The following is a 25,152-nucleotide window of genomic DNA, read 5'->3' as shown; positions in this document are numbered from 1 at the left end:
CAGAGCCGTGCTGCTACCAAATAATTATCATGAGATCATCATTGCATTCTATCTTTTTATTCAATCTCATCTTTAAATAATACGAATCTGTACATCTCTTACAGGTCTTCGGACCATTCATTCCCAATGGTAATAATGACATCAATAGTTTCTTTATTAACAACAGTAATACATCTGAAGTGCTTAACCAGGCAACCAGAAGGGCCAACAGAGATCATACAGCAACAAAAGTATGGTGTATGGCACACACACTCTCTCACACACATCCAGCCTCTCACATTGAATCCACCACACTCTAACATATGTCCATATAACCACACACACCCCAGCAGTGCACCATACACCTCTTGATAATTAAAGACATTAAAGCAAAACTGCCTGTTCATTCAGAAACAGCACCAAAACATCAAAAATCTTTGCAGCAGTAATAATACTAAGCTTAACATTCCTCATTTCAGCATCATCATCAATATCATCAGGGATAAGAATCTTTACATCTGCATATATACAGGATTTAACTAACTGGGCCCCAAACTGGAGTGTTTACATGCTGAATCATTCTGGACGCTGCCGATCAACACTCAGACCTACGCAGGCACAGCCGACACCTTAAGTTGTGACGCCCTCAGCCCAGCAGAGGACGACGCAACTCAGGAAAGACACCAGTTCCTTTGTCCTGCAGCTTTCATGTTTCAGTAAACCTATCTGGACACTGTCTGCCTGCTCTGCACCAAAAAGTGTGTCTAGAAAATAAGCAGGGTATTGCTGCGTTAAAATCTGTGCAAATTCTAAGAAGAACCACTTAATTTCCAGAGGATGTTTTGGTGCAGAGTTTCCAAACATCTTTTCTGGGTGTATTTGGTGTTGAGAAGCTCTAGTTTATGTCTGCGCCCCCGGCAAGGCAAGTCCCGGCTCCAGGCTGGTGGTGGCGGTTGTGGGAGTAGGAGAGGGAGGCAGACCCTTGGGTCCCGGACAAAGCAGCCCGCGTGAGGCTGCATGGTCCCCGTTCAAGTTCTTGTAGGGGTTTCTGCGTGGTGGAGCTCTGAGACACATTGAGGGGAAGCGAAGCCCAGCAAGGCAGCAGCCGGGACAGGAGATCACCTCCTCCTGGTCCAGAGAGTGTCCACTGCCGGACCCGAACGGGGACGAACCGGCGGGGTCGCTGGGAGAGGAGTGGTAGCTGTTGTTGTTTGTTGTGGTGGGATCGTTGGTGGTGCTCCATCCCAGGGGTCGACTCACAACCACATTGTCGTTGTCTAAATGACAGAGGGGAGGCAGGCACGGGGGCCCGTTGGAGTTGGCTGACCCCCAGCCGTTTGAAAAGGGCGGGGTGGAGGGTTGGATGGGAGTTGAGGAGTGGGACGGAGGAGGAGATAATGTGGAATAAGGAGATGAAGTGCTGTCTTGTGTGTCTGGGGAGCTGGTGCAGTCCATGGGCTCCTCCTCCTCCTCCTCCTCCTCCTTCTCCAGCGACAGAGGTTCAAGGGACAGAGGAAGCCCTGAATCAGCTCCTCTCTCCTCCCTGACCTCCTTCTCTTCTTCTAGCAGTCTCTCTTCTTCACTCACTCCGTTTGTCTCACCATCTACAGTGTCTATCTCAGACTGTGACTCCTCCACAGTAAGGACATTGTTTGGCACAGACGTGAGGTGCGGAGGAGGTGTACACGGCAGCGAGTGGCAGCGCCTGTGCCTCCGGTGCAGGTCACCGCTGTTTGTCTCGGAGGGGTCATCGCAGTCTGTTAGCGGGGGCAGGGTGAAGGTGAGCGAGATGACAGACTTGCTGGGAGTGTCGAACAGCTTGATCTTGCCGCCCTTGAGGTCCTCCCTCTGAGAGAAGGGATTGACTCGAGCAGGGGTCGCAAAGGTAACAGAGGGGGTCGCGTCTGGGGGGTGGAGCATGTCAGATTTGCTGCGGGAGAGGCGAGGATCTGACAAGAGGCAGAGGGATCGCCTTCTAGGCGGGTCTATCGCTGGACAAACAGCTGTGAAGAAAAAGAAGGAAAAGTGCTCAATATTAATTTGAAAGAACAAACGTTTACCATTTGTTGTCTACAGAGCGTTTGATGACTCACCTTTGACTGCTGGTTCGTCTTTCTGTTTCCTCTCGGCCTGTCTCCTCTCCAGCTCCACTACAATTTGGGAGAAGGATGGACGGAGCTTTGCATTCATCTGGCAGGTGGGAGAAAACAAGAGGCAAAATTCAACAGATTGAACAAGTGCGCCTACAGGAGAACTGCAGTGCAAAATTCAGACTGATTTGAGCTTGTCATGAATGTACAATTTGATTTGGTCATCCATCAACTCACGAAACTGAGGACTTGTTTAAACAACACCACAATATTTTTACTCTATTATTAAGAAATCGTCAATGACAAAATATATGACTGGAAAGATAATCTTTGATTCAACTGAAAGCTACAAAATGCAAAACAAAGCAGGTGCATTTTGAAATGTTGCTTGCACTTCCTCCTTATTTGTTCGTGTCTTGTCTGTCACCGGGTACCCAAAATGCTGCCACATAAACAATTTAAAAAAGTGGCGGTGGCATCTTCTGTGCCAATTCCAACCTCACACTCACGTCATGCAGATATCGTGAGACTGCTTTTCACCTCGACAAGAGATATCGTCACGTTTTAATATCATCAGATCTCGTCACAACTCTATAAAACATATGCTCCAGCATTTGGCATTTAGTACGGAAGAGGCAACGTGAAAGCTAGCTGCTTTTTCTTTTTACCGATAAATGTTTATGTCAAAGTTACCATTTATTATCAGGCGTCATACACCGTTTCCACTTTATTAGGCACACTGAGCTAAAATGAATAGAGTCTAATGTAGTTAATTATAATTCTTGCAATAAAACCTACATTCATGTTTAGAAAGGCGTAGATTCAAATGAACATTTTGGAAGATGTGGTTAGTTGGCATTGTTGAATTGTGTATTACTGTAGTGCACCTAAACTTCAGCTGACATGAAGCACAACCCGAGTACTTCCTCAGGCTCTCTCACTATCATGAAATCCCCCAAAATATGCTAATGTAAACAAGTGACCCTGCAGCAAAGAAGAGAACAGTAGAAGAAACAGAGAATAAAGAAATCATAAACCAAAGGACTGAGCATGCGTGAGTGTGCCAGGTGAGTGTTTCTTACATTACAGCATGCGATTGCCAGTTCCAGGAAGTCGGGAGGACAGTCTCCCACCATCTGCTGAAAGGCCTCCACATCCAGACCAAAGTCCTGAACAAAAACACCAACCAAATTACACATAGTTTACATTTATATAACAGATTTATTTTATTTAGAGCACTTTAATTGAAATACTACTGTCAGCTGGTCTCAACTGTTGTACTATGAAACAGCCACAAGGGGGAGAAATTCCCTCGTGATATCTTCAAAGGCTTTCAGTGTGGGTTTTTTAACACTCATGCTGTGTCCCAAATCCATCCTAATTGTCTACAGTATGCACGTTAAATTTTATGTATGCCGTTACTCAGTTTGTGCCAAGAAGGAAGGGTGTACAATTCGTGTACAAATAGATGTCAAACAACAAATTTTGAGTGCCATTGCATGAAGCAAAACTGTTTTGTATGTCCATTGTCTTTCTGGCTTAATTTAACATCAAAAGCATACTTTGTCTATACTGAGTGTTTTGAATATACTTAGTTTTGTTGCTTTCACACAAACCTGTTCAGAATATGTATGTGATGTGGAATTGGGTGAATCATCATGTCTCTTAAGTGAGCAGGAGATTCACACTGCTCATCTGCTGTTCTCATTTTGATATCTATCGGTATCTACCATAATTGACATCTTTTTCAAAATCAACTGTGTTATGGTGAAAGTGTGGTGAGTCATTTTGACACTGCTGCTTGCACAACAAATCATGTGCTGGAGGTGCTTTTGAAATACTGACAGACATCAGGCGCGCACACACATTTTTTTTATTTATATATTTTTTTCCTCTCAGTGGTACCTCAGTGCGTGGCAGGATGTCAGGGTCGGCCTGTATTCTCGCAATAACCTCACACAGGATGATCCCGTATGCAAACACATCCACCTGCAGAGAGAGAGGAAGAGGAGTCGATCAAACATTTATATCGAGCGGTAAATAATAAAAAACAGGAACAGTCAGCTACCATATACGGTTTATATTGTACTTGAAACCCACTTTTACTACTCTGGTTTATCACCTGTCATTTAACCAAACTTCATAAAATGTTTATTTTTAATGAAATACCAAAACAATATTCTGTTAAGCAGATCAAATGTCAAAGTTATTATTATTATTATTATTATTATTATTGCTCTAGTTAGCCAAGACAAAAAAAAAAAAAAAAAAAAAAAAAAAAAAAAAATTGGAAAAGAGGGCAAATGGGCCATTTAGTCTTCAATTTCTCTTGTAGGTTACAACAACAAGTTTTATTAGTAATTTTATTTTTTAAATTTATTGTAGATACGGATGTCTGAAAATCTGATTATGCAAGTTATGTGAATATGTTCTATTTTTTGGGACATTTATACTACTACTACACAGGCAGACTGAATAATACTGAAAATGTCATCATCCCTTAAATGAAACCTGAACAGGCAATCAAGATTTCCACTTGGCTATACAGAAAAATACAAGTAGCCCAGGCCAAGAAGCACATCCCTTATATAACTTCCTGTTTGCCTTCGACATAATAACTGATTTATTAAATATGTATTGCTTAAGTGCTTTACTGCCGGGTTTATTTGACTGGCTTTCATCGCGCCCACTGTGGACCTTGAACTCTGCAGCTGACTGGTAATGAAGAAAGCGATCCGTCAGTACCTTCTCATTATACACCTCTCCTCTGAGCACCTCCGGGGCCATCCAGTAGGGGGAACCGACGACAGCAAGGGGCTCCTGTTCCTCCTCCTCACTGCAGAGAGAGGGGAAGAAGAAGGGATACATTGAGGACAGGGGTGAAAAGGAAGCTTCAAGTAAAAAAAACCCCAAAAAAAACGCACTTATTTGAAGGTTGTGATATATTAAATTTTGGGGATATTGCTTTAAAAAATATCACAGGTTGGGGTCTGATTATGTTTCTTTCAAGGCTAATGAATCAGTTCAAATAAAGGAATATGAACAACAATATATGTTCTTCACAATAAATGTTTTAGTGTTGCCCCATCAAATAAATTTCACAACACCTCAGTTTAAAATGACCTTGTGATGATTTGGGTGACATTGCTTTAAAATAAATCTCACACCTCGGGATGGCAAATAAACAGCTGAAACAATTCATAGATTGACTAAGCACTCAATCAAAAGTAATCAGTCAGTTCTTAGTTAGCATTTATTCATTTAGCCGACGCTTTCATACAAAGCGACTTACAATTGCTATACATGTCAGAGGTCGCACGCCTCTGGAGCAACTAGGGGTTAAGTGTCTTGCTCAGGGAGGATTGAACCCGGGTCTCTCACATCAAAGGCATTAGTCTTATCCATTGCGCCATCACCACCCAGTTATTTAATGCAAAAAATTAAAAAATTTTCTGGTTCTAGCTGCTTTATTGTGAATATTTTTGTGGTGTTGTATAGGTGAAACTCAAAAAATTAGCATATCGTGCAAGAGTTCATTTATTTCAGTAATTCAACTTAAAAAGGTGAAACTAATATATAGACTCATTACATGTAAAGAGATATTTCAAGCCTTTATTTGATATAATTTCAATGATTATGGCTTACAGCTTATGAAAATCCCAAATTGTAAATCTCAGAAAATTAGAATATTGTGAAAAGGTTCAGTATTGTAGGCTCAAAGTGTCACACTCTAATCAGCTAATTAATCCAAAACACCTGCAAAGGGTTCCTGAGCCTTTAATTGGTCTCTCAGTCTGGTTCAGTGGAGTTCACAATCATGGGGAAGACTGCTGACCTGACAGTTGTGCAGAAAACCATCATTGACACCCTCCACAAGGAAGGAAAGCCTCAAAAGGTAATTGCAAAACAAGTTGGATGTTCTCAAAGTGCTGTATCAAGGCACATTAATAGAAAGTTAAGTGGAAGGGAATAGTGTGGAAGAAAAAAGGTGCACAAGCAGCAGGGATGACCGTAGCCTGGAGAAGATTGTCAGGTAAAGGCCATTCAAATGTGTGGGGGAGCTTCACAAGGAGTGGACTGATGCTGGAGTTACTGCATCAAGAGCCACCACACACAGACGGGTCCTGGACATGGGCTTCAAATGTCGTATTCCTCTTGTCAAACAACGTCCGAAGCGTCTTACCTGGGCTAAAGAAAAAAAGAACTGGTCTATTTCTCATTGGACCAAAGTCCTCTTTTCTGAGGAGAGCAAATTTTGCATCTTGTTTGGAAACCAAGGTCCCAGAGTCTGGAGGAAGAATGGAGAGGCACAAAATCCAAGATGCTTGAAGTCCAGTGTGACGTTTCCACAGTCTGTGTTGGTTTGGGGAGCCATGTCATCTGCTGGTGTTGGTCCACTGTGCTTTATTAAATCCAGAGTCTGCGCGGCCTTCTACCAGAACGTTTTAGAGCACTTTATGCTTCCTTCAGCATACGAGCTTTATGGAGATGTTGACTTCATTTTCCAGCAGGACTTGGCACCTGCCCACACTGCCAAAAGTACCAAAACCTGGTTCAATGACCATGGGATTACTGTGCTTGATTGGCCAGCAAACTGGCCTGACCTGAACCCCATAGAGAATCTATGAGGCATTGCCAAGAGAAAGATGAAAGACATGAGACCGAATAATGCAGAAGAGCTGAAGGCTGCTGTTGAAGCATCCTGGTCTTCCATAACACCTCAGCAGTGCCACAGGCTGATAATATCCATGCCTACGCCGCACTGAGGCAGTAATTCATGCAAAAGGGGCCCAAACCAAATACTGAGTACATATGCATGATTATACTTTTCAGAGGGCTGACATTTCTGTATTTAAAATCCTTTATTTTATTGATTTCATGTAATATTCTAGTTTTCTGAGATTTACAATTTGGGGTTTTCATAAGCTATAAGAAATCGTCAAAATTATATCAAAGGCTTGAAATATCTCACTTTGCATGTAATGAGTCTATAATTAGTTTCACCTTTTAAGTTGAATTACTGAAATAAATGAACTTTTGCATGATATGCTAATTTTGAGTTTCACCTGTACATCATTAAATTGAATATCTTTTGGTTTTGGACTGCTGGTCAGACAAAAAAAAAAACAAAACAAATGTCACCTTGGGTTTTAGGTTATTGCCTTGGCCATTTTTCCACCTTTTTCTGATTTCTTTAGGCCAAGGCTGAGAAAATAACGAGTAGATTTAACAATAATGAAAACATTAAATAGTAAAACTACATCAAGATGTGCAGATAAGTTTGCATCAGAAGAAAATAATGCACGTGTGTTTCCAGACTTCAGAGTCCCAACAGAGATGCACGACAAAATGATAAGCATTTTCCATTCAGGAGGAGAGCTGCACTTTGTACGAGACGACGGCAGATAATGAAATGGAGCGTGATGCCTGCGTGCTTGAGTAGTGTTGTCCACCCATTTGTTTAACGCAGAACTCAATCAAGAGGGGTTTTATGAGGTGAAACCCGAGTGTGAGTGCGCACTTCCTCTGTATCTAAGAAACCACAGTGTTTTGCAGTTAAGTGGAGATAGTGTTGTGCAATTTTAGCTGAATAAAAAAGGAAGGAACACAAGAATGTGCAAGGACAACGTGCTCACACACACACCCCCCCCCCCCCCCCCCCCCCCCAGATACTTCCTCTGTGCTATTTCCATCTGCTACTGCTGCCTATGATACAGCAAATAAAAAATAAAAAAATAAAAAAAAATACAGTGGGGGAGAAATTAGGGGCTGAGATGATAGTGGCTCCCAATGTAAACAACATTTGGAGAAGTGGACCGACAGAAACTAGGAAACAGAATGCGTGCAGAAAGCAGTGGAGGGTAAACAGCTGAACAGAAAGCTGGTAAACGAACAGAAAGAGTTGAGCTAAGACACCAGAGGAATGATGGGAGAGTAGCAGGACAAGAGCGACCTGCTATGTGAGGAGCAGCAGAGATCCAGTAAGGCAGTAAGAGCAAAAGGAGGAGGACTGGAATAGTTTGACCTTATTTGGAGTACTTTCCTAAACCCCATCCATCCTTCCTTTCCTTCATGCCACTCACACACACACACACACACACACACACACGAGAAGGGTTGTCAACATAATCTATTCTCCGCTACAGGATACAGTGTTTGACTAAAATATAAAGCAAACATGCCCTTGAAAATGACGGAAACACAATTCACCAGCTGCTATTGAAACAGAGGCTGGAGCAAACAGAGGCTTCATGTTTGACAGCTGCAGGTATGAAAAAAAAAAAACACAATGACAGTCACACACACACGTGAAGCTTTGCATGTGTACAATATCAACTTTGTATCATTGTGCAGCTCATTTGACGGATCTTGACAGGTTTTTTGAAAATCAAAGTTTAGTCAAAAGACTGAAAATCACCAAAGTTTCACTGAAGTTACACCCCCCCCCCCCCATGACAGAGACACACTTGTGTAAACACAAAAAGGTGGCTAGGCAAAAAAGAAGCCAACTGAAACGCACCATAAATACACACACACACACACACACACACACACACACAGGTTATAAGTGACGCTGTCTTGTTTTAGCAAGAGTCGTGTGTTTACTAAACAGCTGCAGGCAGAGTGAGGAGGAGAGGATGAAGAGCTAACGGCATGTAGTGGTGTGTCTAAACATGTGAGCAGTGGCCTCGACATCCCACTCCTAACAATCCAGCTGATGCTCTATATGTTCGTGACACGATACACAAAGAACACATTTTTCTGAAGTCTTGTACTTGATTACAATTTGACAAACTGGTACTTAACTGGAATATTTTTATAACTGGCTATTAGCCATATTTAAAAACAGTTGGAGAGGTTTTCACTGGACATGGCTGATAAACTTTTATATATTAAATTCTGGAGATTTTATTTGAACAGCACCATTATTAAAATGTTCAATTTAGGACTTTTCCCTTCTGCACTGTGGACCATTTCCCCCAGTGCGGTATTACTACTTTAAGTACAGAATTTGATCATAAACCATTACGGGAGACATGATGTCACTGGAAAATCAGCAGAGGGTAGCTGAGGTGATGGCAGTGAATAAAATATGCCACATAAATGTCACTGCATTTAAAAAACACCGCTGCAAGCAGAGCCATTCTTTCCTCTTTCCCCTTGAAATGATGCTTCACAATATTAATAAAACTTCCCCAAAGAGTGAGTAACAGTGGAGGGAAGGGGGGTAACCACAACATTCGGAGGGGAGGCAGCATAAATGCATACTTTGGAAAAACAATGACTGTGCTTTGGTGTGAGTAACGGGTCTGTGTGTGTGTGTGTGAGATTCTGTCTCATCTGAGTGTCTCCAAGTGAAAAGAGAAGCTATGGGAGACATTTGTGAACACTTTGCTCCAACAGATTCGGCAGGAGAGATAAATAGGACAAAGAGAGAAGTGGAGGAATATAATTTATTGAGCGTGACTTATCTAATCACAGAGTGTTGATAGACATTTTGATGAATGGACTGACCTGTAATGTGGGATTTTTTCTGCCAGACCAAAGTCTCCCACCACGGCCGAGCACAAGCATCCCTCCCAGCGCACCAGGCAGTTCTGCTCAAAGGGGTCAGAGGTCACACACATCACTATTACTGCTCTTAAGAGTGTGTGTGTGTGTGTGTGTGTGTGTGTGTGTGTGTGTGTGTGTGTGTGTCTTTATGGCTGCATGTTGCCCTTTGTGCGTTTTTCAACAGTGATGTAACATTTTAGTGTTCAGAACTTTAAATAGTATATTTCAAGTGTACTATAAAAGTATTTTAGCTCCAAAGCAATGGTGGCTGATGTTTACAAACTTACAATTTGGTCATCTGGCCCAAAAGGAACAAATGTTTGATTTTTGTGCCATTTTCCAATATGAAGTATTTATACTTCATATTGAAATAAAATGGCAGAGGCTAAAAACAGTGTACTATTATCTTTTTAAGCTTTATATTTTTTTGTTTTTACAGTTTGTCTCCATGTAATTCATCGTCATCTGTCTCTTTTCACGTTCCTTTTAAATATCCGTTTTAAAAATTGCTGAATAAACCATGTTTGCTTATGAGTACACAGCTTTCCTGTCTACTTATCAAGATTAGCTGCCCACTGCTGTAGCCAGCTGCTGGTTTATGACAATCTAGCTGGAAGCCATTTGAGTTTCCCGTTTCATGAGCCTGCTATAAATGAAAATATTCATTTTTCATTCCAAACTTTACTAACCTGACATACATCTATAGCTTAACATTTCCCACAGATCCTTTTGCTTGTCTGGTTGGCACAGAGCCAGTTTCAGCACTGGAGCTCAATGACGGCACCAGATGTAGTCCTAAGATCTGTGACGCACCTGCAAAGCCTCTAAATCTGCACCAGAGCTTTTTATGGTTTCAAAATCTACCCTAAAAGCAAAACTCATTAAATGTTTTGCAGTTACAGGACTCATGTTAGAACAACCATTTCAGTGCGTTCACTTTCTCTTGTGGAACAGCCATATGTTAACTAGCAGCTGTTTATTGTGCATCTGTGCAGGTAATACATAAGCATGGCTACCTTAGGACCAGGTGCAGGACCAGTCTGTGTGCGTGCGTGCGTGCGTGCGTGCGTGCACGCACAGCACATTGTCACTGACGTGTGAGTGTGTCGTCACCTTGGAGGTGAGGTCCCTGTGGAAGATGCCTTTGCTGTGCAGGTACTGCAGTCCCCGGGCGATGTCCAGAGCCAGCCTGAGCCGCACGCTCCACGGCAGGTACACGTCGCTGCCCAACAGCTGCTCCAAGTTCCCGCCGTTGATGTACTGGATTCAACAGCAACAAAAAGGAGTTAATTACTAAAACACACAAATCTATGCACAGTGAGTTCATTCCAGTTTTAAATTACTTGGATGTTGATATGAAAGCTGCTTCACTTATTGTTTTGGGAAATTGGGACCTAAATGTCTCACTGGTGCTATGCAGCGATGAACTGTAAAAACAGTGCAGGGAGTTTTTCCTCTTTATTGTCCCGTTTCCTCAATCAGTCCACAGTTTGTTTTAATGCTCTTTCTGAAGGACACCGTTTTGAAAAATTTATCATATTGCCACTTTTTAAAAGTTTCATAAACTTTTCTCCACAAAACTGGTTTAAAAAAAAAGGTGTACTTTTAATATATTTTTATCTATATTGCAATAGAAATAGTGGTCGGACAAATTGCAATTAGATAATTTTCCCTAAATCTGTCTGACTCAACATCATGACTTGCTTCAATTCTTTTTTTTGTATGCATGCTTGATGTACTGCTATCAGGGAATTAGTGATTCTTAAACATGCCTCAGTACTCTTCTAACTAGCGTCTTACCTCTGTGAGAGCGTGGAGCTGTCCCTCGTGCACGCACACTCCTATAAACCTGGAGGCACAGCAGACAAACTTTAGCAGCAGAACAAGACAAGTATATAGATTAAGTCAAAGCCCTTCTCGTGGAGGACACAGGAGCACACATGGCGCAGGAATCTTGTAAAGAAGAGCAGGATCCAATTATACTGTGCGACCCAGCGTAAACAAAATGACAAGCAAGTCGGGAAACAAATGTTACCTGAGTATGTTGGGGTGTGATAGTCGGTTCATGAGCTGGACCTCCCTGAGCATGTTGGCTCTGTTACTGGCCAGGATGTTCATCTTCAGAGCCATTACCTGGCCCGACACACGATGCTGCACCTGCATAACAACAACAACAACAACAACGCTAACTGACCCACAATTCACACTGAAATTACTTCAAAACGGTAAGTTCAGCATTGTTGTGTAGAAATCGGAAAGCAAAGGAAATTAGGCAATTTTGCAGCGGATAATACAAGTTCTTAAAAAAAAAAAAAAACAGACTCTCTGGAGCAATTGATGCCTGTTCCACTTTTCAAAGAAACATGACAGTTCACAGAACCATTTAACAGACACGTATGAAGTCTGCAGCACGGTATTTATGCTCATCATTAACACATAAATCACAGTTAATGCTACCTGAAAGAATAAAATGACTGACTACAACATAGTGCTGAGTGATATTAACACTCAAGCGCTTTTGGAAACTGGCCATGAAACATTAGCAGGTCGGCTGTGTTTCCTTCATTTGTTTTGGCTGCTTCTTTGCTCCAAACTGCTGCTATGGCAATGGCTCTGTCTGGTATGGTAGCCATGGTGACGAGACATGCTTTCACCCCCCCTCCCCGGCTACATGTTTGTTCATATTTGCTTGGGAAGTAGTTTAGCTTCCCAAAGAATTGCACACAAGCAGCAGACAAGCACTAAATACTTACTGGCTGAGTGTGCAGAGAGAAGTCAGAGGTGTTAGAGTCTGTGGAGTGTGAAAGCTCAGTACTGTACATGTGTAATTACCAGTGTTAGATACTGTAAAAGTGAAGGCAGGCGAGAACTCTAGCATTATGCAAGCACAAGAAAGGACTGCTGGTTTACATTTTTGCTTTTAAGTTTATTTACTTTCATATTGCTGCATTTCTGTGATCTTGCATTTAAAAAAAATAAAGGCCTAATCTGTAATTCTTTGGACCTTAAATTAAGTTAAGTTATATATGTAAATAAACCTAAGACCTTCTCATATTGAAGTTATAGGCCAATATTACTGATTTTACCAAACTTTAACAGTATCAATAATGAAAATTCTGACATGGTAATGACATAAGGTGTATGCATATGAATAAGCCATCTTAGTGTTGCACTCTCTTAGCATGCTAACATTTGCTGATTAGCACTAAGCACAAAGGACAGCTTAGGCTGATGGGAATGTCTTCAGTTTGGTCATAAACCAAAGGGGTATCTGAACTAAATTTCATTGCAATCAATGCACCCTACAGTATAGTTTGAGACTTTTCACTCAAAAATCACAAATGTGAACCTCATGGTGGCACCAGAGGACAATTCAGGATCACCAAAGTCATCAGGATTCATCCTCTGGGGAGCAATCCATCTGACTGCAAAACCCTGCTTAAACACAGTCAATCAGAATAACAGCAGGTTGCAATCCAGTTTATGGTTGCAATCTTCTGTTTTGAATTTTAGTTGTGGGGCCACACTTTTGCTTACATTAAGGATCAAGACTCAGGCTTTTAATGCCTGACTGCAAACCAAATTTCCTTCAAGCCAATAGTGAAGTTGAACTGGCAAAGGAGGATTTCAGGTTGTGTCTTCATTAGTGACATGAGCATGTAACGAAAGACTGGGTGAGGGAGGAGGAAGCATGTGAGTGGTGAAAGTCTGGAGCTGAAGTCAGTGTGACACTGGCCCAGATATCAGCTGGGCTCTGGATCAGAGCAATGATAGAAAAACCACAAAGCCTATTAAGACCAGACTAGAGTGCAGTGAGTACACACACACACACACACACACACACACACACACACACACACCCCCCCCCCTTCATCTTAACAGCCAGTCAATGAAAGTCAATCTCTGCCGCACTAAATCCTTTCTCCACAGAGCCACTTCAGCCTGTGGCAAAGTGCTACACACACGCATGGATGCACACATGTAAGTTACACACATAAAAACTGTGTACAGTAGCTGCTTTCTCTCGCAGATGGGAAGTTGGAGCAGAAATGTAAAACATGCAGCAGGAGTGTGCAGGCTTAATCTCTGCCTCTCTTCATAGATTTACAGCAATTAAAGGAGGAGGCTCATGTAGGCTGGTAGATTGAGCCCTGTAGCTGATTAGGGAGGTTTCTTTATATACACACACACACACACCTTCCTCCCGCTTCCATTAGCACAGATTTATCTGCCAAACAGGACTGTGGAGCTCTGCATGGCTGTGGATTTATGTCACTGCTTTCCCCCTGCCTTCTCACTTACTTGAAGAAACTCTTACATGCTTGTGTGACACACACACACACACACACACACATAACAGTGCAAATGTGAGACACTGCTGATGCAGCAGTGGTTGGAACTGCAATGCTGCTTGTCCCTTCTGTTTTGAGCCTTCAAAAAAACCAAGACAAAAAAAACACACAAACTACTCACTCGTCATCATTGAGATGATGAGAGCTTGTCTGACTCACAGTGCAACATTTTCTCAGGTGTGTGATTTGAGCCATATGAGAGGCTTAACCCTGCAAAGCCACCATGAGCTGTGTGTGTTCTTTTCTTCCAAATGCTTTATGCCAACCACTTTACTGGTCATCTCCATGGACTTGCCACTGGAATGCTGATGTCTACGCCTACATCAACATTATTCCACGATATGGAGCGAGCACAAACGAACACACACACACACACACAGTCTCCTTCAACATGGCCTTGTAAAGTGCTGCTGTCAGCAGAGCAAAGGTCACAGGCATCTTTTGCTCTCGCTCTGTGCAGCCAACATGTGCAGTGATGTCTGTCATTAGCCGGCGGCCCAACAGGGCAGAATGATGCACAGTGAGACAGGAGGAGGAGGATGGGCCAAAGACTGCAGATGGAGGATGGACACAAGAAAGATGTGTTAACCTTTAAAAAGGATCTGGGATTTTAAGGGAGTTCATGTTTCTTAAGACAGAAAACAGGAGAAAACTGTAGTAGCAGAGAAACTGGAGGAAAATGAGTTTCAGTCTCACAAAGTCCAGAGCAGTAGTTTAAAGGTGAAACTGACAGATGGAAATTTCTGTTACACTAGAAACAAACTGAATTTACAAGTTTTACTTTACTTCAAAGGAAAAGCCTCCCAGTGTCGTATAATATAACTGCTAAGACAAGGTTTTGGCATATTCTAGTTTATGCGCCGTTTCAAAGCATTTCTGACAAAGCCAAGAATATTTTTCTGGAGGAGAAATACCAAATGCTACCGTTTTCATGCATGTTTTTAGCCTAAAATAAAAAATAAAAAAAGAGAAAGTCCAATTTGAGGCTTACCAGGCTTTAAAAACACTCACCATGTGAAACTGCAGAACAGAAACTCATTTTCAGGATGTTAAACAACCCAAATTCCCAAATTTCCTGAAACAATATCGAGGACATGACCTCAAGTTAGCTACAGCTAACAGTTTGTTCCATGTATGTGATAACTGTCTGCGCTACATGTTGTGAGCGAAAAGAGAAAACTCAGTCTGCAGAACAAATCACATATTTCTGCAGCGCAGCGGAGGTCAAGTGTGGCCGAGTGTGACCACACACACACGAATGACTTTGCCTCTGGACACTGGGTCAACTTTTCCCTTGTGGATTTCATGGTTACTTCACAACCAGCAGGGGCCATTGTTATAATTTCACCAGCTGAAAAATATATTTTCAACAGAGAGTCTCCATATAAACGCAGCAGATTGTTTGTGGAAATATATCAAGTCTTATAGCCGTATGACTCTGCAACACAAAACATTAAGATCTAAATGTTTAGTTAAGTCAGGTCATTTACATGGAAAACAGTACCTCTCAGCCCAATTTGTCTGTGGCCAGGCACAAAATACAGAATCTGTCCTTCAAAAATATTAAATCGTCATAATTAAATGTGCAACCTTTGCAGCATTTTAAACCAGACTGAACTACATTTACACTGGAATCAGCACTTCAAGTCATCACTTCAGGATGAAAAAAGCTTCAACTGATTTGACAAGCGAGCTTTGAGCTGAAGTGTGAAGAGATTGAGTGAAATCCCTGAAGGGGGTAAACTCCACTCCCTCTGCCTGTGAATCGAGAAATTAGCTTCCCTTACAAAACAATTCGAGGCTCAAGCCATCGCCTGAGGCTCTGCTCTCAGTGTGAAGCAGCCCAAAAAAAAAAAATATAATAATAAAAATCCACACCCACCCGAAACACACACACACACACACACACACACCCTAAACATTGAGAGGTCTCACGTTCATATATACATAAATCCATGTTTATTGTCACTGGACCTGAATCTGCTCTGTTTATTGTTTTTTTAAAAATCAGGATATCTGCCATCTTTTAATGTTGATGGGAACAGATGAAGAGAGACAGAGGAGACGGTCCTGTCGTGACACATTTCAGACAAATCAAGTTCTATTCACTCAAGGGAGGAGGCAGAGATTTCAGACACCTCTAAAAACCATGCCTTGATGCAACTAGAGATAACAGAGTGTGTTTATTTATTTCAGTGGACTGACTCTTAAAGCATGATTGGACAGAGGTGACAATAAAAACAACTAAGCTCTGCTGCACCACAAGTATTTCACCATGTCTGTGATACTGATTATACATGCAAACATTAAGTCATTTGTTTACCGTCTTGCAGGGGAGCGGCCTTCCTCGAGGTTTAGCTAAAGGCCATTGCACTGCCAAGATGTGGATGGGAGGAAACGCTCATTGTGCACCGATGTAAAACACATACCCTTTCTTGATATAGATTTATAGAAACACTGGTAACCACGATGGAAAGGAGGAGGAATTTGAAATCAGATAATTGTGCAACTGTTGCCCAACGCTTCCCTATTTTAATCCCTAGTCCAGCTGAAATACTTTCAGCAATAAACACGGTGGTTCAAGTGAAGACAGGCATATCACATGCTCAGCGCTTTCGTGTTTGTGCGGTTGTGCAGAACATAAACAAAAGCTAAATATTTGTGCAGCCAGTGGCAGCGGAGCAGGCCTCGACTGGAGCGAGGGAGGAGAGGAATAATGGTGGAAAAGTGCTACACTAAGCCGCTGATGTTCAAGTCTGCACTGGCTCACCTATACCAACACTGCCATCCAATAGCAACATGGACACACACGGAGCGCCGCCTTATCCCCAACACCATGAAACTGATCACAAGCACACAGATGACAGCTGATGATGGATCGTGTTGTGTCCCCCCCCGCCATTTTATCTTTAAACCCAGCTTGTTCCAGGAGTTTCCTAAGAACTGGTCACATCCCAACACGTCCAGACGTGAGAGTCCCACAATCTCTTTCAAGATGAAACTGAAATTACAAAAGGATTCTGCTTTCCTCAGTAATATCATGAATGCAACACACAACTAAACCAAAAGGATGACTACTAGTGCAGCAACAAACACTTATTTTTCCAATTAAAAGGATGGGGTAAGCTATTCTAAACAAATACACGTCTTCGTCAAATAAAGCAAATATCTCCTCAGGGTCCTCTAGCTGTCCTTTCCCCATTTACAGAGCCATGGCTGTGTACAAACGAAGTGGTCCGCACCCCCCCCCCCCCCCCCCCCCCCAACACTAATTAAGCCGTTCCAACCATGATTTGTGTGTCAGGTAACATTACTTGTCCACAGACTTTCAGCTTACTTTCTAGTTCAGCAACACATGCTGTTGTGATGGTAGCTTTAGTAGCAGGACAGTTGTGAGTCTCGCTGTCTGGAGCTGCTGTGCTGGCTCTGGGACCATATTTCTCTCTGCATGTTAGCTTCGCAGCAGCAACTGTAGCGACCATGTGCTAATCCACAACTTCGCTACGGTTAGTTACTTGCTGTGTCGTTTGCTCAATCATAGAATTTGTCATGTTGTTGGTAGGGCTGGACGATATGGCCAAAAATTTTATCACGATAAAAAGTTTATCTTTTGATATTGATAATTATCACAGTAAGTACCAAATAGTTATTTCTTTTGATTTTAACGGCTGATTTTTGCTCCTGAGTGAAAGTTGAAGAATCCTGATTAATTGTGGTTTAAATTCTTCTTTACGTTCAACACTTGAAGCCAAACAGTGGATCAATTCACAAGTCTGAGTTAGAACATTCACAAAAAAAAAAAATTGTTAAAACCTGTGTCAACAAATATGCATCAGAAAATTATGTAATTTTCAGTCCTTTATTCTCAAAAAAAAAAAATTCCTCAAAGTCCTCATTTGCGTACGATTTAAGTGAATAAAAATCAAACATTTATTGACCATTACTTATATTGTTATTGAAAAAAAATAAACTTAGTGATAATTATTTTTATATTGTCCAGCCCTAGTTGTTGGATTTATCCTGGATCGCCAAATCCACCTCTAATCGATGAGTTAAAAGACTAAATATTATGATACAAAAAGGAAAATGTTTGAGACAGTAAGAGCTCAAATGATTAAACAATTAGTCGATTGACCCAAAACGTCGATCGATTTTGGAAGATTGCCAAACACATTAATTGTTGTCTCAGGTCTTTTATAACAATAAATGGAATATTTTTGGATCCTGGTCAGTTGTTTTGGAGAAAGCAAGCAATGTAAAGAAGTCACATCGGTCTTGGGGAAATTATGTGCATTATTCCAGACTACTGTATATATGTACCAAACCGTTAATTAAGAAAACATTATAAAAGACAAAACTGTTCACACATATTGAACAAAAAGTTCCAACTCATTTGAAGTTAGTTTAAATCATTTGATGATGCATGTGATCATATCATCACAATGTGATTCCATTGAAAGTCAATATTGAATGTCTGCCTGGCCACAGGTGTTGACAGTAGATGAAAACTGGATATACACAACACGTGTGTACACACACACACACACACTATTTATCCTTCGGAGACCTCCTGTCTGTTTTTAATGCCCCTCTTACCAAATTACTCTCCTCCAGCTTATTATGGTCATATCTCATGCAAATACGGACAAATGAACGAACACATACACTTACCACGATGACTTTTGTTATGGAGAAATTCTTTTTATGTGACTCAGTTTTACCTCTCACTTCTCACAACAATGACCAAGACAAACATTTGTATCAGCTCTGAAATCATCAAGAATATGGAGCTACTAGACAACAAGACCTTCTCAACCTACAAACCAGAGTGTTCAGGCTGAAGCGGCTGATTGAAACATTTTTCTAATATTAAGACTCCGTGTTTCACTAAAAAGGTTTAGTTAGCAGGGCGGGAAATTAACTCTGCATTTTGGAAACTGAACAGTAAAACTACATGTATTCATTTGTAATGGATCAAGTGCAAAATATTAAACATTTAAATGTTGCTATTTGATGAACTGGATCAGAGTTAGCTCAACACTAACTGCAGTGTTTTGGCAGGTTACAAAAATAAATAAAAGTACATAAAGCATTCATACAGTACTTTAAAGATCTAGTTTGACATTAGGTCTGTACAGTAACTATTAAGCTACAGCTAGTTAGCTTGCTGTAGCTAGGCACAAAGACAGCTCTGGCCATAAGTAGCCTAACAAAAGCTGGCACATAACCCCGTAAAATCAAAAGTTTTTGTACAGATTAAGCAAACACGTTATAGTTTTAATTAATGAGCTTTAGGGATGCTGGAAGGTAGAATTTGACGTTTTCCCTAAAATGGTAAACCATTTCTTTCTCAAGTCCGTGTTGGTGTGAAACCATTAGCAGCTTGCAACAATGACTACAAGCTATCGGACTGCTGCTGAAAAGGCCAATCCAGATCCAAACAGATAAGACTTGCACAAGAAAATTAAGCACTAAAGTCAGCCTGGGACGCTGTGAAAGCTTTAGCAAACAAAGTCATGTGATTTCCATGTCTCATGTAAATTATGGAGAAGGTCACAAATGAGAACCAAATCTGATAAGAAGCCTGTTCTGTGTTCTTAGACAAGCAGGTGTTATCTGTATGAGCAAATATACGGATTTATTATCAGAACAGAAACAGCTGGAAAATGACGCAGGTACACAGTAATGCAATTAGAAAAATCAATCCCACTTCTTTGTTTAGAAAACCATGCAGCTCTGAGAAACACAGAACAAATAAATAATTACTTCTTGTAGTTAAGTGAACTGTTTATTGCTTCCGAGCCTTCAGGTTCACACCCCCTTTCCTTTGAAGAATATAAAAAAGGAAGATGAAAAATGGTGCCTGAAGGATTTGTCTCGACAAGTTTGGTCCCTTTTTGTCTTGGTCTTTTATTTTTTCCCGGTTGCACAATTACACACTGGAGAGGTGAATGGCTACCTGTCTGGCTGCCTCCATTGATCTGCACTGACTTAAGCTCAACGACACACACACACACACACTTAAGGGGCTGCAAAATTTTACAAAAAACATTCAAGAGGGGTTTTCTGCAGTACAGTTGGGCCTTTACCTCTGAACCAAACCAGGATACTGGATCGTTCAGCCAGCCATGTCAGCAAACTTTTTAAATGTGACTGATAGTCGTGGTAACAATTTTGCATTTATATGGTGCTATCAAAGGACAAGCCTGTCCAAGCCTAAGTGCCAACTTGACATGTCGGCAGTAAAGTCGATGACATTTGCATGCTCATTGGCCATTCAAAGGGCAAAGCTGAGAGAGTGGCTTAAGTTGTTCAGAGAGGCCACAAAGACTTTATTATTGACAATATTTGAATATTATTATTATTCAAAAAGCAAATTTACATCAGAGTTTAACTTTAAAATAGATGAAATGTCCAGTATTTCAACTTATCTTTCCATTTAATATATCAGTTCTACAAGGCTTAAATATGGTGGTAAGAATCACTTTGCTATCCTGTCAATTTTCATATTTTATCCTCTGAAGGTTATAGTAAATTTGTATTTACTTGTGAAAATGGCAAGACATATTTTATAGTGGTCGACCAATATGGCTTTCCAATGGCCAATGCAGATGTTTAGAGAGTAGGGCCGATATAATGCCGATATCAAAACTAAGAAAAGTCATGTAAAATGCCATTATTCCATGCAGAGTACAATCTAATATTATCTCAGCCAGTAACGTGTCGTTTTAGATGGAATTTTAATTATTGAAATAGAAACACACATTGGGTCATGCTGTAGATTTCAGAACGTAACTGTTGTTTAAGGGAGGGGTGTACAATTTGTGAGAAGTGATGTCATTCAAATACATTATTCTTTACAGTATAACAATATAACGCTAGCCAGTAATGGTGTTGGAATAAATTAGCTGTCGTTTAGGAGCAAAATGTTAACGTTTAGAAAAGACAATGGTGACTAAGGACATTTAGTGCTCAATTTTCCACCACATTCCTAAAACTGAGAAGGGGGATGGCTGACGTTGTTCCACAGCAGCCACACTGACGAGGCTTCCCGCAGAAATTTTGTTTATTGGCCTCAAGAGTGCATATGACGATTATCTCAAAATGCCAGATATCAGCCCAGTTATTCGGCCGGCCAATCAATCACAAAGTAAAGCTGAAACAATTAGTTGATCCAATTTAAACAGTTTTGCAAAAATGTTGAAAAAATTGCTGGTTACAGGTCCTGATTAATTTGGTAATAAATGTATTGGACATTTTCAGAGACCAAAATATTAATTGGTTTGGTCTCTAAAATGTAAATAATAAAAAAAAAAAGTATTGAGCAGATTAATCTATAATGTAACCATTAACTGCAGTAACAAAAAAAAAAAAACAAATCATAGCATTACATTTTTATGTACACACATCACTTGTGATTTCAGTTGTTTACATGTCACATGTGTTTATGTACAAAATCTCAAATAGAGTGGGCACAAAACCGCAGAAACCACTTTTGCAACAAGTCAAATCTTTATCCTCATTTTTTTAACCTACTGTCTACTGTATAAAATCCTTAATAACTCCACTGAATTAAACTTTTTTGGTCCACCTGAAAACAAGCCACTGTTTGATACATGTATCCAGATCATGCCTTCAACTACAGACCCGAAGATCCAACAAGTACCTAGAAAGAGGAAGCAGGAAGGGGGTTAAAAAGAATACACCCCAGTGAGTCTTGGCACTGCTCCCATGTCAGTGTAAAGGAGCGGCTAATAATCTCTTATTAACAACTGGGTATTATCGTAGACAGTTGTACTTCTTGAGTTTGTAACAGGTTCCATTGTTGAAAGTGAAGAATAAAGCTTCCTCTCAGCCTAAACACACAAATTCTCTGACTACTTACATGACTTATTACCCCAAACAAACTTGGGCGACTGACAAAAAGTGAACCTAGAGAGCTGGACTTTAAAAGTGACTTTTAATGTCAAGTGTCAACTTTAGGATTAGTTTTACACATGTTAGTTTGTAATTTTATTTCAATTCTTGTTTAAAAAGGATTTTTGTGGGGGTCTAGATTCCTGAAAAACACAAGACCTTGAACTACGCATGAACTCTGTACAACATTTGTTTAGAGCTGGAGTGACATGAGCAGAAAGATAACACTCTGCATAACATAATTGAGGCATAAATGATCGAAATTCACCACAGAAATAAAATCCACATGTGCACACATGACCACTACAATCACTCGTAGCCTTTACATGCAAAGTGTGATTATAGCGAGTACTTATTTTACCACCCCTAAGAAAATGACAAGACCAGCAACTGATTGTCACTATACATTCCCCTGTCAATTGTTGAATGATCATCATTATAATTTATAGAAAGAAAATGTCCAATAGTGAAAAATGCCCACCACACTTTCCCAGAGATGACATCCTCATAGTTTTGTCTGATCAACAATCCAAAACCACAAATGATAAACAATTTACAAAACACAGATAAGCCTTCCTTGATAAATAACGAATTGATTGATTATAAAACTTGTTGATTCATGTCTGTCAATTGGTGCATTTTTACTCTATTTTCTAACAGTTATTAGACAAAACAATAAAAAAATTCAGTGAGAAAATTAATCAGATTAATCGCTATTGAGAATCATTAGTTGCGGTCTACAAGTCCTACAATGCTCAACATAAAGTGTTTTGAGCTCTTTCAGCAAAACAACAACAAAAGTTTATCCTTATAATGCAAATTCACCTCACATATAGGTGATGCAGGTTGCCTCATGGCCAGCTGCTCTTTGTACTGTGCTGTCTCTCACACACACACCATCACACCGGGATGTATGTGGCAACTCAGAGCCACCTTTAATGAGGCGATCCTCCGAATTAGTCTCTATTCAAGTGAACAGCAGCGTGACAAAAGGGAGGAAGGCCGCTGCTTATGAACAGACACAGGGAGTGTTTGGTTACATACAAGTGTGCCAGATCTACCGTCATGACCATATCCACTTACACAGCAAAAAAACAGTGTCCATCTTACACAACAGGTAGGTCACAGCAAACACGTGTGGACAGGAGAGGACCATTAGATGGGACAATGAGGTGTGATATTAAAAAAATAAATAGAATAAGAACCAACTTCCTCCTGCGATTTCTCAGCATCTTTTCTTCTTGGTGTTTAGGATGCACTGGTGTCCATAGATACCACTTTTTTAAATAGATTGTAAGGGATCAAGTTGAGTCACATGAGTTAACAGGAAGTCAACAACTGGGCTGTTAATCTAAGTTGAGTTCACACTCTGTCCAATCATCTTAATTAATCTAAGAAAGACGAACCTTCATTATGTGTTACCATGAAGACCTGGAGGATGTGACAATTAGGCCCAAACCTTGAGCGTGTCCTCAACAAGACACGAAGCTTGTGTTTAACTTACTCTCTCTCTCTCTCTCTCTCACCTTGAACACCTCGGAGAAGAACCCAGCGCCGATCTTCTCGCAGCTGAAGTCATCTAAGCGGGCCAGGCTGGACACGGCGCTGCGCAGGGCCCGGTAGGAGGACGGTCTGATCCGGTTGGTTCCGTGGACGCTGTGCATGGGCGGCTCTGCCTCTCCCTCCTGCTTCGGCTCGACCCTCTCCGTCTCCATCTCGGACGCCCCGGGAGGAGAAGGAGGAGGAGGAGGCGGGAGGAGGACGCTGGACGTGTGCGTAGTTTAAAATCCAGCCCGACTACTGTTTACTTTTCCCATGTCCGCTACAAGGCCACAGCACAGGGCTCCCCGGAGGGGAGAGATGATCAACTCTCTCTGAGGAAACCAAATGTCGCAGCTGTGGTCAGTGACAGGTTAGGCCTAATTCCGATGTCAAATTCCTGCACAGGTCCCGAGCACTCTTGTGTCTGTTTGTGTCTAACAAACTACGCAGCTGCAGCGTTGCCTCCTGCAGACTCAGTGCGCAGTTTGGTCCCTCATGCCGTGCAGCAGAGGAGGCTGTGCCGTTGTCGAAACTGCGAAGGCTGCTGCTACTGCCGTCTTGGCGGCGTTTCTTTTCTCTCGGTCTGCCTTTGCTGCAACTCTGCTCCTCCTGCAGTGGCAGAGACCGGGGCTCCCCTCCTGCTTCTACCAATTGAATCCCGGATTTCCAGTGCGCACAGAGCTGCCTCAGTGACGCTGCAGCCTAAAACTGCAGAGGGAGAGAGAAGAAAGGGGCGGAAACAGGGGCGTTACTTCACTAAATCATCAAGTGCGTGCATCTGATGTGACTGCTCTGCCACTGAAAGTCCTTCTTACACTGAATCTAGTGACTAAACTAAAAAGAGTTAAAGGCAATATAATAATCTGATCAGTGTGGTAAATTATTATAGATCCCCTAAAACTCTTGTACTGAAGCACAATGCTTTGAGGCGTAATTAAGCATGACAGTACCTCTCAAATAGTGTTTCACGTTTTATCTGCATTAAGACAAACGAGATAAAATCACTAAGGAGAAAAACAAATCATCAGAGTTGATCGTAAATTGGGCGGTTTGTTATCTGCTCTCCAGTGATAACAGCCGTGGATGCAGCAAGATATCGCCTCTCATTGTCAGTGCCTGCACTTTGCACACACACAGGCGCTCTTTAAAATTGATCCAATCACTCGGGCAGTATTCATGGATGCACTAGCCTAATGGTCGCCCGGACACATTGGGGGTCTGTGGACAGCGCGCATGTCGCCTGCAGGCGCCTCCTGATGCTGTGAACCTGCGTGTGTCGCGGATCTCCCCACAGCCTGGCTGCGACTCGTAAATTATGGATGCCAAAGCGGGAGCTGAGTTTGTGAGCTCGTCTGTCACGGACTCAAGTCCCCCCCGGATACACAAACGTAGGCACGCATAGCCTGTACTATATTAGCTTCATGATTCAAACTGAAAACGCTGACGCACAACTGCACCGAGAGCGAGCAGGGGACGCGTGCAAAGTAGCGTCTGACTTACCTGGCCTTCTCTCAGTGCATAACCTCTGCATGCGCCGGTGTCCTCTGTTGAGCCCCGGGCACAGATCAGCTGAGGCGTCCAGTTACCGAGACCTTTCTTTTACTAATTAATTATCTTCGTGCGCCGCCTTCACACACACACATGCTTCCTTGGTTTCGTTTTACGTCCCTGCCGTAGCCCCTCTGCGCCTGCCTCGCTGTGTTGCTGCTTCCACGATG

At 41.6% G+C, this 25,152-nt stretch overlaps 1 protein-coding gene across 1 annotated transcript; it reads right to left on the bottom strand.

The window, feature by feature from the left end:
• Nucleotides 1-41: 41 nt before the first annotated feature.
• tesk1b (testis associated actin remodelling kinase 1b) lies at nucleotides 42-25,152 on the bottom strand. The gene is made up of 11 exons (XM_046065777.1): nucleotides 24,935-25,152; nucleotides 23,419-24,142; nucleotides 11,659-11,780; nucleotides 11,424-11,472; nucleotides 10,737-10,883; nucleotides 9,585-9,667; nucleotides 4,815-4,905; nucleotides 3,975-4,058; nucleotides 3,152-3,238; nucleotides 2,073-2,169; nucleotides 42-1,982 (listed from the first exon to the last, which is right to left on the bottom strand). The coding sequence occupies exons 2-11, from the start codon at nucleotides 23,605-23,607 to the stop codon at nucleotides 880-882; spliced, it is 2,052 nt and encodes a 683-aa protein (XP_045921733.1). The 5' UTR covers nucleotides 23,608-24,142; nucleotides 24,935-25,152; the 3' UTR covers nucleotides 42-879.

Source organism: Micropterus dolomieu, linkage group LG12 (assembly GCF_021292245.1).
Source record: "Micropterus dolomieu isolate WLL.071019.BEF.003 ecotype Adirondacks linkage group LG12, ASM2129224v1, whole genome shotgun sequence".
Lineage (NCBI taxonomy): Eukaryota > Metazoa > Chordata > Actinopteri > Centrarchiformes > Centrarchidae > Micropterus > Micropterus dolomieu.
Note: the sequence above shows the minus strand (reverse complement) of the source record. Positions and strands in the feature narration are given on the sequence as shown.